The following is an 18,414-nucleotide window of genomic DNA, read 5'->3' on the forward strand; positions in this document are numbered from 1 at the left end:
GTTTCTAGGTTGCTGTTTATACTAATTTCTAACATTAAACACACTACAGATAATACATATTTAATTCTCATTAGCTATTCTCCTTACTTTTAACTATAGGTGGGTTCTCCCTCAACACTGTGTTCCAACACAGCAATCAAGCTTTGGGAAGCTGTCTTTAAGACCACGCATTGATGCCAATCACTGGTTTAAAATCTGATGAGGTTATTAATAACTCCCTAGCTAAAACTGATTTGTGGTTTACACCTGATCTTGTGGCTAACATCTGACCTTGCAAGAAACTGATCAGCACCGGTAATGTTCAGCATTGGTTAGAATTCAGACATGCATTTGGCATTTCAGCATAAAAGTCTATATAAAGATCTCAATCAGATACCAACTCCTCCCCAATATTCAAGAGCAGAGTAAATCAGTTCAATCAATTGCTGTTGGCATCGAAAACAAACTTTGTAGAAATCAAAGTACATAATTTAGCACCCTACACTATTGCAATGAAACTCAACGCAAGTTCGAGGAACAGCACCTCATCTTTCGTTTAGGCACTTTGCAGTCTTCTGGACTCAACATCGAGTTCAACAATTTCAAACCATAACCTCTATTTTTTTCTTTGTTTCTGTTTTTTCTCTTTCCCACAGCAGCTGTTGATAATTCAGCCATTCCCATTTACACCCTATCTAGACTCATCTTTTGTTTCGTAACTTGTCCCATTACCAACTCCTTTTGCCTTGCACCATCATCCCTTTCGTCTCTTAATCTCTTCTGCCTTCCACCCTATCACAGACCTTCCCTTTTGTTCTTTCTTCCCCTCTCCCTTTTCCCTGCCTCTACACTTGTTTAAAAACCTGCTACAGTTCAATTTTTCCCCATTCTGACAAAGGGTCATTGACCTGAAACGTTAACTCTGTTTCTCTCTCCACAGATGCTGTCTGACCTACTGAGTATTTCCAGCACTTTGTTTTTAATTTAGAATTTAACTGTGTACAAAATGTCAAGGGCACACTGCAGTGAGTACGCCAATTTTGTTTGCATATATCTTGATGTTATATACATGCTTATAGACTTTCAGAAGGCATTTGATGATGTGCCACATGATAGGCTTAATATTAAAGTTGAAGTCCAAAGGATTAAAGGGGCAGTGGCAGTATGGATATGAAATTAGCTAAGAGGCTGAGAGTGGTGAACGGTTATACTGCAGGCTGGAGGGAAGTATGCATTGATGTCCCCCAGGGGTCAATATTAGGACCACTGCTCTTTTTGATATATATTAATGACCTGGACTTGGGTATACGGGGCATAATTTCAAAGGTTGCAGATGACGCAAAGCTTGGAAATATAGTAAGCATTGAGGAGGATAGAAGCAGACTTCAGGGGAACATAGACAGACTGGTGAAATGGGCAGACACATGGCAGATAAAATGTAAAGATAAAGTGTGAAGTGATGCATTTTGGAAAGAAAATGAGGAGAGGCTATATAAATTAAATGGTGCAAGAGGAAGACAGTACAAAAGGAAGGGAGTTACGCTGCTCCTTTATATACACTGGTTAGGCTTCAGCTAGAGTATTGTGTTCAATTCTGGGCACCACAGTTTCGAAAGGATGCCAAGGCCTCAGAGAGGGTGCAGGAGATATTTGCCAGAATGGTACCAGGGATGAGGGTCTTCAGTTATGTAGATAGACTAAAGAAGCTGGAACTATACTCTGAAAAGCAGAGAAGGTTAAGGGATGATTTAATAGAGGTGTTCAAAATTATAAGGGAGTTTGCTAGAGTAGATAACAACAAACTGTTTCTCCTGGCAGAAGGGTCGGTTATCAGAGGACACAGATTTAAGATAATTGGCAAAAAATCCAGCAGGGAAAATGAGGAACAATTTTTTAATGCAGTAAGTTATGATGATCTGTAATGCAATTCTTAAGAGCATGGTGGAAGCAGATTCAATAGTAACTTTCAGAAAGGAATTGGATATACTTGAAAATAAGAAATTTTCAGGGTTATGGGGAAAGAGCAGGGGCAGTGTGACTAATCGGATAGCTCTCTCAAAGAGCAGGCACAGGCACGATGGGCCGAATGTGCTGCGTTGCATGACTGTGTGTTTGTAATTTTTTACTTATGCAAGTACAAATCTGTAAACATTACTGATTAAAATGTAAGGCTTAAGCCATTAATAGAACCCAATTGTGTGCATTTATTAATTAATTGCACATTAACAGGATTCCAGAAAAGCTGAATTCCAGAAACTTGCCTGGTATTAAATGTCAGATTCTGTTTCTAATTCAGAATCAACCGCATCGGAGAAGTTGAACATTTCTGAAAACAACAACCCTTGAAAAAGAACAATCACCATAATCAATCTGCAACTGGGAAAATAGCATTTTAAAAAAGAAAAACACTGAAACAACACTGTCTTGTGGTACATTAACTCCCCAGTGTAACATACCATGTTAGAGACAATTGAAAAACAAAGGGATTTCATGTTTTCTCCATTACCAACATCTCAAATTGTTGTTGATCATTTTCTTGTCAATGTGAAGACACAGGGCTTCTTGGAAAACATTTTATTTGCTGCGGGCAGGATTGTCAGAAATCACAAGAAAGTGGCCTATTTAACACAAGATCTGTTTTTGAAAGCTGAGAGTTGGGGGCTACAGGCGGGGGGAAAGAGTAAGTGTCTGCTTTTCCCAAATTGCTCCTCTCTTCCATTATCAGAACTTCCTACTCAACCTGAAGAGCAGGAAACACATGCCCACTATCGCAGGGGAGGAGAGTTGGGTGTTGCAGTTCCCTTTCTCTTTTAAAAAAAAAAGGTGCAATAAACTGGCACATCTATTTTCACCCCATGTCTCCATTTGCTTAGACCTACAGCTGTGGAAGGCTCCAAGAGATTTAAATTCGCCAGAGATTAGTGTGCAAAATTAAAGCACATCGTATTGGGGGTAATGTATTGACGTGGATAGAGAACTAGTTGGCAGACAGGAAGCAAAGAGTAGGAATAAACGGGTTCTTTTCAGAATGGCAGGCAGTGACGAGTGGGGTACCGCAAGGTTCAGTGCTGGGACCCCAGCTATTTACAATATACCTTAATGATTTAGATGAAGGAATTGAATGTAATATCTCCAAATTTGCAGATGACACTAAGCTGGGTGGCAGTGTGAGCTGTGAGGAGGATGCATAGAGGCTGCAGGGTGACTTGGACAGGTTAGGTGAGTGGGCAAATGCATGGCAGATGCAGTATAATGTGGATAAATGTGAGGTTATCCACTTTGGTGGCAAAAACAGAGAGGCAGATTATTATCTGAATGGTGATAGATTAGGAAAAAGGGAGGTGCAACGAGACCTGGGCGTCATGGTACATCAGTCATTGAAAGCTGGCATGCAGGTACAGCAGGCGGTGAAGGCGTCAAATGGCATGTTGGCCCTCATAGCGAGAGGATGAGTATAGAAGCAGGGAGGTCTTACTGCAGTTGTACAGGGCCTTGATGAGGCTACACCTTGAATATTGTGTTCAGTTTTGGCCTCCTAATCTGAGGAAGGACTTTCTTGTTATTGAGGGAGTGCAGCAAAGGTTCACCAAATTGACTCCCGGGATGGCAGGACTGACATATGAAGAAAGACTGGATCGACTAGGCTTATATTCACTGGAATTTAGATGAATGAGAGGGGATCTCATAAAAACATAAAATTCTGACGGGATTGGACAGGTTAGATGCAGGAAGAATGTTCCCGATGTTGGGGAAGTCCAGAACCAGGGGTCACAGTCTAAGAATAAGGGGTAAGCCATTTAGGACCGAGATGAGGAGAAACTTCTTCACTCATGGAGTTGTGAACCTATGGAATTCCCTACCACAGAAAGTTGTTGAGGCCAGTTCGTTAGATATATTCAAAAGGGAGTTAGATGTGGCCCTTACGGCTAAAGGGATCAAGGGGTATGGAAAGCAGGAATGGGGTACTGAAGTTGCATGATCAGCCATGATCATATTGAATGGTGGTTTAGGCTCGAAGGGCGAATGGCCTACTCCTGCACCTATTTTCTATGTTTCTATGTTTACTTTACAAAATTGGTTTCCAATTTGTGCGAAGTTACATATACATCGCACATTTGCTTGCTGTTGTAGTGGTCTAAAATGAAGCAGAATTGATAAGAGGTTTCTGTTCAGGAAAAGATACAACCACATGACTTTCCTCAACACTAGATTAAAGTACCTGAAGGCGTCCAATTGCAACTAGGCAAAATTTACTGCTTTGCCCACCATCTGATTCCTCCTCTGGAATGGTCATTCCTGCCAAACAAAGAAAATGTTGCGCTGTTACTATTAACACACACCATCACCTACGCTATCACTTTATTATGGCCGAACCCGCCGACAATATCCATTCTCTACAAGGTAACAAGCAGATTGACCTTTATTCAGTCAAAGCTTCGGAATGATTTCGGCAACAGAATAACTTTCCAGTCTATAGAATTCATGGGGATGTCATACACCCTTTCATGGTCATATTATGTTTGCCAAATAGAGCTGCAAAATGTGATGGATTAGATTAACGGCAGGCAACCTACATCCAACTGCCTGCAGTAAACAAGTATACGAGGAGTGCTGGCATACAGCAGTAAGAGATCACATGGTTCTTACAAGGTGTACCTGTGACGGGACAGTGATCACCCAATGTATGACAATCACAATTCATCATCGAATGCAGGAAAAATAAATGGAAGAATTATATTATTTTGTAAAATGCACATTATTATTTAAATATGTATATTTATAAAAAAAGAAAATTAAAAGTTGCATCTAGTATGTGCTTTGTCCATCACATTGCAGTCATCGTGCTTGTAATTACGCAAATATTTTGTTGCCAAATCTGCACCTAATTGAATAAACTTTCATATTCATAAAACAACTTGCATTTATTTAGCACCTTTAATGCAGAAAAATGTCCCACAGAGGCTTGATCCAAAAAATATAACATAAGCCAAAGAATATTTTTGAGATGAGACCAAAAGCTTGGTCAAAGAATTGGATATTAAGGAGGGTCTTGTACAAGAAATAGGAGCAGGAGTCTTCAACGAGGAGAGGGAGTAGAGGGATTTATAGAGGGAATTATAGAGGGATTCAGAGAGTGTGAAGTCTATGCAGCTGAAGGCACAGGCACCAATGGCGGTGCGAAGCTAGGGGGGGAATGCATAAGGGCTGAGAGTTTGGGGGAGGGGAACGTTGTAGGGCTGAAAGATCTGATAGAGATGCAGGGAGAGGGAGAGAGAGATGAGGCCCTGAGGGATTTAAACACGAGGATGAAAATGAAAAATTTGAGATGTTTGGAGAAAGAATCTATTATCGTCAACATAGTTGCCACTTCAAAAGGACATTTCCTATGGGAAAGGCAGAAGGACGTTTGGCATGGGAAGCACAAGAGGTTAAAATTGCACTCGCAGAAGAGGCACAAAGACTGCTGCCTAACTGGTCAAAATCCACCAATTAGGAAGCAGTTTTTTTTCAGCCCTCCAGGCCAGAAGCTTTTAACAGCTTGAAGATGCTGAATTCACATTTGCTCACAAACGCAATGATAAAGGGAACGAACAGGCTCCACAGGATGAATCAAAAAAAGCTAGCCAGCCGCTTCTGAACATCACTGTAGTAAGTGCATTTAAATAGCAAAACATTCCAGACCTAAAACCAATCAGAAATAATGTACAACATGCATTTATATTAGTGGGCCATGTGCCTTCAATTTAGGAGCCATTACACAAGTGAATACCCATTACAATATCTTGTTTATCAGGTTACTTCCCAGCGGTATTCAATTGTGAAGAAATCAGTGAAACATTTGCAAAAATATTCTGCACAATTTCTCGAATGGTTTTAAGTCTCTTTTTAAAGCAAAACAAATTAAAAAGAAATGTTAACAATTAATCACAACAATTTTTACAAAATGTTAACAATTTCACATTATAACTTAAAATTTATTTTTCTGGATTGCAGATGCAGAGTTCATAGTATATGTTAAATAAGAAGTGATATATGCAATTTGTTCTGTGAAAATGGTGAAGTTTATTATAGGTCCAAAATTATTAATCGATAAAATAAGGGGCTCAATTTTCCCGAAGCCCGTTTTCTGGCAAAATGCCAGAGTTATGCCCGTTTTTCTAGGCTGGAAATAATTTGCCGAAGTTTTCCCAATCTATAATTCGAATTTGGCATTGTGCAGCGTGTCCAGTTGCCTCGGGGGGGTGGAGCCTGCTGTCTGCGCCAAAAAACGATGCTGCACCTTCTGCTCATGCACGGGAAAAAAAAGTTATGTTTCTGACATTGTTGCAATGGACGCGCATGCGCACTACAGCTCCGAGTTAGCAACTGGCCATTTTTAAAGAACCAGTTGTGTGTGTGTGAGAAGGAGTACTGTGAGACAGCATTGGAAAAATCGCAGCTGCAGCTGTACACGATGCAACACGGTGAAGGACCAAGAATTTCTTACAGGAAGAAGTGGAGGCACTAGTTACTGTGATTGAGAACAGATGGCAGGAGCTGGACACCAGCAGAGGTCACATAAAAGTTCCACCCAAAGAAATGAAGAAACGCTGGAACCAAGTTGCAGAAGATTACTGCGCAATGGTGACCACCAAGAGATCTGGAGGCTATTGTAAAAAGTGGCAGGACCTTGCTCAAGTAGTTAGTGTAAGTGATATTTTCATTTATTCAATGGAATTGCAATTGTAAGCGTGACCAGCTGTATATGTCCCACCCAGCAGAAAGACACCCTCTTAAAAAAGTTAGGTTTTCATCTTTGCAGAGAAAGGTGGCACATAATAAAATGGAAAGAAATCGAACAGGAGGAGGCCCGGCAAATCTGCAGCCACTGACATCCTTGGGAGAGGGTCGCTGCTTTGATGGGTCCTGCCTGGAGAAAAGCAATCACCACTGCACAAGTTGGGCCCACACTTGAGGGAGAGGGTAAGTCCTGCAAAATCATTGTGGTCCTTCTAATCAGCCTGCTGCCTGGCCTGCATTGTGTGAGCTTACTCATGTCACCCACCCTGCTCCCTCCTCTGCTGCTAACCATTTGACTGTTCAGTTATATTTTGCAAAACGTGAGGCCAACCCCGACAATGCAAAAGAAGCTTCAGACGCGGACGAGCCTGAAGAGGAGAACGTCTTCCAATCCAACCCTCCAGACCAAGAACATGGGGGGGAGGGGGATGGAGCTGGATGAAGCTCCCACTGTTTTACTGACTTTGGAGGAGGTGCCGCTCATTGCAGTGCCAGCCCCTTCGGTGACTAGTGGTTTGAGTGCTGGTGAGAGACTCCATGGTTTCCTACCTTCCAAGGTTGCGGGGGTGGTGGGGTACAAGCCACACTCGTGGGGAGGAGGGGAAGGAGAGCTCAACCACGCTCTCCTGAGGTGCAGGATCTAACAGATGTGGTTCAGATGATGTCATTGAGTGCGGAGAGCACTGACCTTACCTGATCACTCCTGGTCGCCATCAGTGGGGTGAGTGATGTGGTAGCGGGACTGTCGGGAGAAGTAACAGCAATGATACGAGAAATGGGAACGATGTCCGGGACCATCAGTGAGGGAATAGTGGCCATGAGGGAGGGAATGTCAGAGGTAGCTGATGTGCTCAGTGAACATCAAGGAGGTAGTGCAAACACTATCACTGACCATGAGGGAGGGAATGTAACAGGTAGTTCAGACAGTTTTGCTCAACATGAGGGAGGGAATGTTGCAGGTCGCTGAGACATTGTCAGGGCGCATGAGGGATGGCATGTTGGAGTTAGCTCTGCAATAAAGGAACACGCCCAGACCCCGCGCCCATTGACAGAGTCAACTGTCACTCCCACTCCAATCTCCACACCAGCCTCTGAAGAGCCCAAAGCCGGGCCCTCCAGCTTGCTGCCTGGGCCCTCCAATTTGCCGCCTGCTGCTGACGCCCCGCCCCCCACATCCCGCCCGCAACAGGTGCACAGTATGGAGATGTTAGAAAGAATAAGCTTGGTACCAAGCCCAGAAACACTGCGCCACCGCCTGCGGGCAGGGGTGGCGGAGTGTCTAAGATCAAGCGCAGCGAGTGGTCTCAGAATAAGGTGGAGGAGAGATGGGTGGGTGCAGCCTTTCTTTGCTGTTATTATTGTTGTTACTGTTGTAATTGATCTCAAATTAAAAGTTTTTTGTAAGTTATGTAAATGTACAAGTTTAAAAGTTTGTAAGTGATCTAAAAGTAAAGTTTGATACAAGAATAATTTTATTAAAGTACAGAACTGTGTTAAACTTTTGAATAAAATATATTTTACATTAAAACTGAATCATTTCCATCATTTGTTCCATTAACACAACACAACATTACGGAACAGCTCCAAACAATAAACACGTCCATGTGGAGTAGTTGTCGCTGAGCCCTCAGGCATCAGCAAAGTGTTCACGGATGAGCTGCTGGCGCAAGGCTCGAGTAATCGTTAAGGGGCACGATGGCCCTCCTTCCTCCGCCGTCGTGCTCCGGCCTCAGGCATTTGCATGGCTTCCTCATCCTCATCTGCATCTTCCTCATCATTATCAGCCACTCTCACCTCAGGTGGGTCTTCCACTACCAGGTGCTGCTGCCACATGATGGCTAAGTTATTCAGCATGCAGCACACAACAGTGAACTGACCGACAATCTCAGGGGAGTACAGTAAGTAGCCTCCGGAATGGTCCAGGCATCAGAAACGCTGTTTCAAGATGCCAATGGTCCTCTCTATGATGCTGCGCGTCGCAATGTATGACATGTTGTATTCCCGGTCAGCTTCCATCTGGGTTACGCGTAGGAGCGTCATGAGCCAGGTGGCGAGGCCGTATCCTTTGTCTCCCAGTAGCCAGCTCTGCCCAGGCTGCTGCTGAAGCATGGCAGATATAATGCTGTAGCATAGGATAAATGCATCATAGGTGCTTCCAGGGTATCTCGCATCAACTGACATGATGCGATGAATGTCATCACACACGAGCTGCACATTAATGGAGTGCAAGCCTTTTCTGTTCCTATACATCTCGGAATCCTCCAAAAGGTGCTCGCAAGACGATGTGGGTACAATCAATGTAGCCCTCTACCTTTGGGAAGCCAGCAATCCTGGAGAATCCCACAGTCCTGTCCTGGATTGCATGAGGAACTTTATGTAGTCATTCCTCTGGACATATAGTGCAGCAGTCACCTGCCAAATGCAGATATGTGTTGCATGTTGAGAGATGGTGCACACATCCCCAGCTTGGAGGCATAGAATGAAAGTGCAGCTTAACCTTCACTTCAACTGACAAAGCAGTCCTCCTGATGCTTCGAGGTTGCAGGTCTGCTTTCACCAACTCTCAGATCTTACTTACAACTTCTTTGCGGAAACACAGCCTTCTGACAGTCTGCATCACTCAGGTGGAGGTACGAACGCCTGGCTCGATATACCCGAGGTGGGTAAGGCCTCCTGCCCAGCACCCTATGTGCTCTGATGTTCCTGATGCGATGACGTCGAAAATTATCTCCTTCGTAGCACCATAATGCAGAAGGCTCGCACAAGGCATGGCACTGTCAGTATTGCCCCCATACTTAAATTTAACCTTTGAAAGAAGCTCAAAATGGCAGGAACATAGGCAGGACAGGTTCACAGTTTTTTCTCTCCCGAAGGTGTGTATGGATGGACCACATCCAAGGTCTTGTGACTTCTCCTCTTCCCCCTCCCCCCCCTTAACTAACTGCAGTGTTGTGACTTCTCCCCCCCCACCCCCCCACCACATTGCAATCTTCAGAAGCCTTCCGATTGGCACCTCGCTCCCTGGGCTCAGAGCCTTCCGATCTGCACCTCACTCTCTCTCTCCTCTTCTCCCTCCTGCCCCCCCCCCCCCCCCCCTCCCCTGCTTGTTTTCTAGCGGAGCCCCGAGCCCATGTCCGGGCACGGGGGCCGATTCTGCCGGACAAAGTTACAACCCTCCAGCCCTGCTTCAAGATGATTGGTGGTGGCGTGTGAGTGAGTAAAAAAAATGGGAAATCCAACAAATTTCCATTTACTACGTTGACAGGTAAAAAAAAAGTTGAACTTTATTACTGATTTTTACAGTTTTCTTGACTCCCTCCAAAATCTTCGATTTAAAAAAAATAGTGTCTTCAAGCACCGATTTCTCAATATGCAATGGTTTTCTTAAGTGCCCAGAAGGTTTTTCGGGAGTGACCAGATATGCCGACCTAGGGGGAAAAAATGTTGGTAAAACTGCGAAAAATTATAAAAACTGGCGCAAGACATGAAGGAACATGACGTCAAAAAACACTGGCCTAAAAAAAATCATAACTAAGTTAGGTACGCCGGCGCAGATCGCAGGGGGAAAACTTGGAAAAAAATAAATATGCCAAAAAAAAATGGCACGCGCCAAAGAAAACGGCGCAAATGACCTGGGGAAATTGAGCACAAGGAGTGGAAAAGCCTACACTGCCAGAGCTACAGTGCCTTAAGGGAAGTTGATTATACATTGAATTCAATCAGCAATTTTAGTCCTGCAACCCTCAGGCAACTCTGCACTTCTCCAACTTTGGCCTGTTGTGCATCTTCCACTTCCTTCATCCCATCATTGGCAGCCTTGCCTTGCACTACCAAGACCCAAGCTCTGGAATCCCCTCCCTAAATCTCTTCATTTCTCTCTCCTCCTTCAGGACGGTCCTTAAAACGTACCTCTTTGACCAATTTTTTATTCACCCGTCCTAATATCTCCTTGGCTCGGTGTCAATCTTTGTCTGAATGTGCTCCTGTGAAGCTCCTTGGGACACTTTTCTACATTAAAGATGCTACATAAATGCAACTTGTTGTTGCTTTTTCAACAGAAATTGTCATACAAACATTGACGTTGGTCCTCTCATTTAAAAATTACTCTAGTTTCAAGTATAGCAATTTCAAAGTTTCTAATCTCCTTATACATGAACCAAGTATCAGTGCAATATTTTCAAAATATTCACATTGTCAGGTGGATAAAACTATGCCCCCTGAGCATTTAATTGTAATGTTTATCTCATTTCTGATCAAAGCCAATTAGGGAAATTTAAATACTTTTCTTAAATGACAAGAATTTTTTTTAAATTGTGGATCAGAAAAAGTAATCCATGAGTACCAAGATCTTTAAATAAACTCTGATGTAAAGATTATTATTCCATTCTGGCCATGGCTCCACAAACAGACTACCAAACTAAACATCTCTCAGCTGAGTTTAATTAGCCAACATTCTTTACTGCTTTTGGTTCCAACGACTGAGAGAAATACATTCCTTTAAAAAGTAAGAGGATATTTAAAAAACCTGTGAATTGTTAAAGCATTTTTCCAGTGATGCAGAGTATAATACTTGTGGTGAGCCAAGAGAGATCGTATGAGGAGAACTAGAAATATGATTTAACTCTGTGGCTTCCTATATGTAGTTTAACATATTTCAATCTGAAAACACTAGTACACTGATTATTCATCTCAACAGAATGAACTAGGGATTGAAAACACAGATAGACATAATGCAAAATGCAGCTCAAGAATATGAGATTTTCATACTAACTGCTTAAAAAGACTTGGATTTATATAGCACCTTTCACGACCACCGGACGTCTCAAAGTGCTTTACAGCCAATGAAGTACTTTTGGAGTGTAGTCACTGTTGTAATTTGGAAAACGCGGCAGCCAACTTGCGCACAGCAAGCTCCCACGAACAGCAATACGATAATGACCAGATAATCTGTTTCTGTTATGCTGATTGAGGGATAACTATTAGCCAAGACATTGGGAATAACTCCCCTACTCTTTTTCAAAATAGTGCCACGGGATCTTTTATGACCACCTGAGAGAGCAGATGGGGCCTTGGTTTAACGTCTCATCCAAAAGACAGCACCTCCGACAGAGCAGCGCGCACCCTCAGTACTGCACTGGAGTGTCAGCCTAGATTTGTGTGCTCAAGTGTCTGGAGTGGAACTTGAACCCACAAACATCTGAGAAAGGCAAGTGTGCTGTCCACTGAGACACATCAGCAATTTAGGAACCTAATTCTATATTTTAAGCTTAAAAAGATGAAATTAAATCATTACTAAGCATAGCTATTAAGCAAGTACACTTAGTGAACAAAGCAAAAATAAAAGCACACACACTTTTGCAAATAGTTATGTGCGATCAATAATCTTACAAACCAGCATCAAATAGGATGGGCACACAGACAAAGCTTTAAGCAAGCAATACTGAGCAAGATAAATTATGTGTGTATGAAGTCAAATCATGTCACCGGAGTAGCGGTTTATCTTTGATTTGATTTTAATTAAAGAAGAACATAAGAATTAGGAGCAGGAGTAGGCCATTCAATGAGATCATGACTGATCTTCTAACTCAACTCCACTTTCCTGCACTACCCCCATATCCCTTAATATCTAAAAATCTATCAATCTCTGTCTTGAATATACTCAAAGACTGAGGGCTGGATTTTCGGACTTTGAGATTTCGGGGCGGTATTGGCAGCGGGGCGGTCCTGATACCGCCTGGAAAAAGTTTGGACCCTCGTCAGCAAAAAATGAGGTTCCATGATCGGGGGTGCAAATGCAGTACAACTACATGGGCTAGTTTAAAGCAGTCCCAGATGGAATGTGAACTGCCAATCTGAGGAAGTGGGTGAAACGACACAATGAGATGAGGCACAGCTGGTCAATGAGAACATGACAGAGTGGAAGAGATACATTATATAGTCTGCTCTCACGGAGATGATAAATGATTTACACAGCAGCAATTTTGGACACCTTGAACATTGTACTTGTGCATCAGGATTTTTATTCTCTACAAAGACATATCCACTTTAGTTATCTCCCTGCATCAGGATCAAACGTTCTGAACTTCTAGACAGTTGTGTGTTCACATCCCACTCCAGAGGCTTAAGCCCATAATGAAGGCTGACCATGTAGTACAGTGCTGAAGGAGTGCTGCACTGTCGGAGGTGCTGGCTTTCAGATGAGCTATTAAAGCGATGCTCCGGATGCCCTCTCAGGTGGACGTAAAAGATCCCACGGCAGTATTCAAAAAGAGCAGGGGAATTTTTCCCAGTGTCCTAGCCAATATTTATCCCTCAACCAATGTCACCAAAGACAAATTATCTGGTCATTTATTGCATTGCTGTTTGTGGGAACTTGCTGTGCAAATTGGACACCATGTTTCCTACATTACAACAGTGATGATACTTCAAAAGTACTTCATTGGCTGTAAAGTGCTTTGGGACATCCCAAGGTAGTGAAAGGCACCAAATAAATGCAAATCAATCTGTCTTTTTTGAACTGTATGACATAAATATAGATATTTAACAAGCCAGACACCCACAATAATTTCCTTCTAATATCAAAGCATAAAAAAATTAACAATTACGTATCCAGCCCATACCATTTCTAGAGATGATATAACACTGAACTGACAAATTCAGTATGCATCAGTCAATCTCCCATAGTATTGCTCAAGGTGAAAGAAGAAGGGTTTTTTTGTAACTGAGTAGGCCTCAGGAGCTGACACTTCTGACTTAGGTTGCGTATAAACGGATATGTCCAGCAGCCTGAATTTCAACACTCGTGGTTAATATTTCAGTTGGAAATTTAGTTTTAATGGGCTCAAATTTCCCCAGGAGTTGGCCCGCTTTTTTTGGAGCAAGTAGCTTTTTTTGGAGTAACTTAAAAATTGCAAATTTCCCCCATTTAACTTGCTCCAGTGTAAGTCAATTAGTTAGGTTTTTTTTAGTTTCGTTTTTTTTTTCTCTAGAAGAAAATTTGGCCTGCTAAAAGTTATTCCAAACTAACTTAGGCCAGTGTATGTGGCCACTTTTGTAGGCACAGAAAAACCTTACCTACATTTAAGAAATCAGCGCAGGTAGCCAGAGATGGGGGCGGGACGGGGGGTGGAAAGTGGTGAGTTAGAGGATTCTAAAGCACTAAACATCTTCACAACATCTTCACAACATCATCAAAAATAAAGGAAAGATAAATCAGCTGCTGAAAATAGAGCAGCATTGCCTTGCCGACTGCAGAACGCACCGGCTAGCCCTTCGGCTAGGGGCAGCAGGCACGCATGACTGTAGGGGTGAGGGATGTTTTTTTTTTATAGTTGTTCCTAAATGTTGTTGGTGGTAATGGAACATGATTCAGTCTTAATGCAAAATATCTTTTATTAGAAAGTTTACAATGCACTTCAATAACAACAAGAACAGCTGCACCCATCTCTCACCCACATATCTGGGAATGTGCACTTCCTCATAGGGGTGGTGATGGTGGTGGGAGGGGTTGGGGGCCCAGCTTGGGTTTCAACAGAGGCTGGTGCGGGGATTACAGTGGGAGTGGCACTTGATTGTCCGGCCTGTGTGCCCTTATTGCAGCAGCTAGCTCCCTCATGGCTTCTACCATCGTTTGCATTCCCTCTGACATGCCCGCCCTCAGTTCCCATCTCGGTGCTGATAGTGTCGCAACCTCATCACGCACCCCACTGACTGTGGCCACGAGTGATTGGGTGAGGGCATTGGTCTCTTCACCCAATGACATAACCTGATGCACATCTGATGAAGGCGGCATTTCAGGAGAGACTGGTCGGCTTCTCTTCCCCTCGCAGTGGGTCTGCCTATCGGCACCCCTCCAGTGCGAGGTGCAGGCTGGGATGGTGGGGCCATGGGTATTCCAACCTGCATTTCAGCACCGCCACTGGGACCCACAGCCTTGGAAGATGTGAAACCAAGAAATGTCGTGGCAGAGCTCATAGAGGTTTCTGGCAGTGTGATGCCCTGGACTATGTACTGATCCATATCACGATCAGCATTCTTCCATGAACACATTTCCATGGACTCCTCCTCCCCCTTGGTCTTGGTCTGGAGCGCATGTATCTGGATCTTCAGGATTATCTTCTTGTTCTGCAAAATACAACAGACCAGTCAAATGGTTAGCAACACGGGAGGGGCAGGATGGGTGGAATGAGTTGCCTCACGCGTAGCAGGCCAATCAGCAGGTTGATTTGAAGGGTGACGATGCATTTTCATGATTGACATAAGAATTAGGAACAGGAGTAGGCCATCTAGCCCCTCGAGCCTGCTGCGCCAAACAGACCCTCACCCTCGCCTGTGGGCCCAGCTTGTGCAGAGCTGATTCTTTTTCTGCTGGTGCGACTCAGCAAGGCAGCGACCCTCTGTTCCAGGGGTGATAGTTGGTGCAGATTTGGCGGCCCTCCTCCTGTTCTAATTCTTTCCCTTTTGTTATGGGTCAATTTCTTCTGCAAAGATGAAAATATAATTTTTGCCACATGGTGAGCTTCTGATGGGTGGGACATATACAGATGGTCACAGTAACAATTGCAATTCCAGTTAAAAATCAAGATAATACTTACACTCACTACTTGACCAATGTCCTGCCATTTCTTTTTACACTGGCTTCCAGTTCTTGCAGTATTCACCCCTGCAGAGAATTCTTTTGCAACTAGGTTCCAGCGTCTCCTCGGTTCTTTGGGTGACATTTTTGTGGGCCGACTCTTACTTATATCCAGCTCCTGCCATCTGTTCTCAATGACAGTGACCAGTTTCTCCACCCCCTCGTGCAAGATATTCTTCGTCCTTATTGCACGCTCTTGTGTCATTGGTGTATTGGATTTACACTCAGGTGATCTTGAAAACACACAGTTCTCACCTTTCATGCATCTATGCACCACTCCTTTACTCCCTCAGCCACTCAAAAATCACTATTCACACCTTGCCTTCTAATATGGCCCACTACCAATGCTGCTGAGGCACTGAGGACGCTCTCCCTTTATATGGCCGATTGCCAAGGTTCCTGCCCCATTGCGCATGCGCGAACGCTTTAACGATCATGCGTCTCCCTGCCGGCACTCGAGGACAAGCTGGACCCAAGCCCCGCTCCCCTGCCGTTTGCGCTGAGCAAGCACGGCCCAAGCTCCGCCTCCCCGCAGGTTTCTCAGCGCCACGCCACGGGACCACATGGATCCAGGAACGGCCAAATTATCCCGGTAAGTTTTCGGCGCGTTTTTCCCCCCCCACGAAGTTGGCGTACCACGGCTAACTACGCCGCTCTAAGTGGCTGGGGAAATTTGGGCCCTGTATGCTTACAATTAATCATCTTACCTACTTAAACTTTCAAATAGAAAATGGTTAAGAATTATTTCAACTTTCTTCACTTGACAAATAGTCAGACAACCAACAGCTATTTAACAATTTATTTCTCAGCAAATTTCATAATCATTCAAAGTCACTACATGTCAGCATGAGGATAAACTTCTAGCTGTGCATGTGCTTAGACTACAGCAAAGAATTGCAGGAACAATTCAAGTAAAAACTTGAAGGCTATATTGAAAGATATAAAAGACCATTTTGTAGTTACATTAATGTAATTGCAAAATAAGATACTTATGGATTTATGCTACATCAATCTGATTTTGGACATTAGAAATTTCAATTACTGAGAAAAATGGTAGCACAATACAACCTCTTCTATAGTTCTGTGAAAAAGGCCAACATAATTACAACTGTACTGAGCAGCAACAGGTAAGTAGCAGTCTGTGAGGTCGCAATACCAGCATCTAAAATCATTTTGAGGCCTAATTTTCCTTGGTTTTACCACCCATATTCTGCAAGAATACATCATATCCCCACCCTAATGTATTTCCATCGTCACAACCGCCAGACAAAGAGTATTTAAAGAAACCCACAGGTAAAGATTAAAACGGACCAAGGCAACTATAGACCCAGGAGTCTTACATCAATGAATTGGTAAAATAATGGAATCATGGGGAGCCAACCTGTGTGCGGTGATGTTTTTTCAGGAAGCATTGCCCAATTGGACCATGGAAAGCAACTGTCAAAGTTATGTGTGAAAGCCTGTGACAACTTAGTGAATTCAAATAAAACCTAGAGATGGATTAGAAATTGGCTGCAGCAAAGAAAACAGTAGGTACTTGTTAGGAGAATGATGTTGGTGGTGGAAAGCATGCAATAGAATGCCCCAAATATCAGTGCTCAAACCCCTTCTGTTTCTAATTTGCATCAATCACTTGAATTCAGATAGTCACTATAGGGCTCAATTTTCCCCAGTGATTTGCAGCAGGGGGGGGGGGGGGGAGGTGGGGGAGGGGGGAGGGGGAAGAAAAAGAGAGAGAAAATATTCGAGATACCGGGGACAGAGAATGGGACCGGACCGGGAAATTGGGGACGGCAAGCCCTTCGGGCGGGGTTGGTAAGTTGCTGCTATGAGCTGGCTGTATGCTTCATTTTGCAGCCTCAGCTCGCATTGTGTCCCTGGCTACCATGGCAGCCTGATCTTTTTGGCACAGATCAAGGCTCCACTCCCAAAACTAAAGGTCAGGTCATGTCACGTCAAAATGAAGAAATCCAATGGGGAAACTTAGAATATTTTTTTTCTCGCGTACTTAGGCCCCCAAAAATCGGGTGTAACTCTTCAAGCACGTCAAAAAAATGCTTTGGGGAAAATTGAGCCATAGATGATATAGGGGGCATAATTTCAAAGTTTGCAGTTAAACAGTGAGGAGGATAAAAGCAAACTTCATGATGACACAGACAGAACGGTGAAATGGGCAGACACATGGCAACTACAATTTAATAGAGAATTGTGAAGTGATCCATTTCGAGAGGAAGAATGAGGAAATATATATTCTACAATTCTAGAAAGTGGGGCAATTAATGAAGTAGCTGCAATGTACAAACTGAGCTAGAACTAAATGGGTAGGCAAGAAGAACAATGGCATGTGAAAGTCAACATGGATAAGGTTAAAATACTGCACACTGGAAGAAAAATAGGTTATATAGGTACTCTCTAAATGGTGTTAACAAGTTAAGTGTGAAGCTGAAAGAGATCTAGCTGAGTTGGTAGACCAAGGGGTTGAAATGTCCAGTCACGATGGAGAACCAATTAGTAAAACAATTAGAATGTTGAAGCTGTAGTGTTCTGGCAGCTCACTGCTTAATACTGTATCCTGTGATGAGCAACAAAGTACAAGAGAAACAGTCAGGCCCTGGATGCAGTGCAGAGAAGTGCCACGAGGCTGACGCGTGGTCTGAAAGGATGGAGTTATGAAGAAAGACTGGAGACACTTTGGACACATGGCTAGAGGGACTGGGGTCTGAATTTGATGATTCGAAAATATGAGGCATAGTAAATAACTGAGGACAAAAGGAACCTTAAAGGAGATATTGATAAACTAGCAGGGAATATTACAGTGTCAGTAAATGTGAAATGAAATATTTTGATGAAAAATAATAATGATACTTTGAATGGGGAAAGTGGAAGAGTGAGATTTGGGGGCTCAGGTTCACAGGACATTCAGAGCAGTACCTCAAGTGGATAAGGCCATAACAAAGCTCATGGAATATTGGATTTTGTGGCAGCAGGGGCAGAATATAAAAGTCGAGATGTAATGGTGA

General features: G+C 43.3%; 1 protein-coding gene across 9 annotated transcripts in view; it reads right to left on the bottom strand.

The window, feature by feature from the left end:
- The window catches only part of arnt2 (aryl-hydrocarbon receptor nuclear translocator 2), a 576,442-nt gene that overhangs the window by 278,823 nt on the left and 279,205 nt on the right, over nt 1–18,414 (bottom strand). For all 9 annotated transcript variants that reach the window (XR_011587457.1, XR_011587456.1, XM_070858690.1 and 6 more), the window contains one exon: nt 4,199–4,275. Coding sequence is in view for 7 of the 9 variants with exons in the window: in XM_070858690.1 (XP_070714791.1) it covers nt 4,199–4,275 (77 nt within the window). In the remaining 2 variants the exon portion in view is untranslated. The remainder of the gene's footprint in view (nt 1–4,198; nt 4,276–18,414) is intronic.

The sequence above is a fragment of the Pristiophorus japonicus genome, chromosome 17 (assembly GCF_044704955.1).
Source record: "Pristiophorus japonicus isolate sPriJap1 chromosome 17, sPriJap1.hap1, whole genome shotgun sequence".
In the NCBI taxonomy this organism is placed as follows: Eukaryota; Metazoa; Chordata; class Chondrichthyes; family Pristiophoridae; genus Pristiophorus; species Pristiophorus japonicus.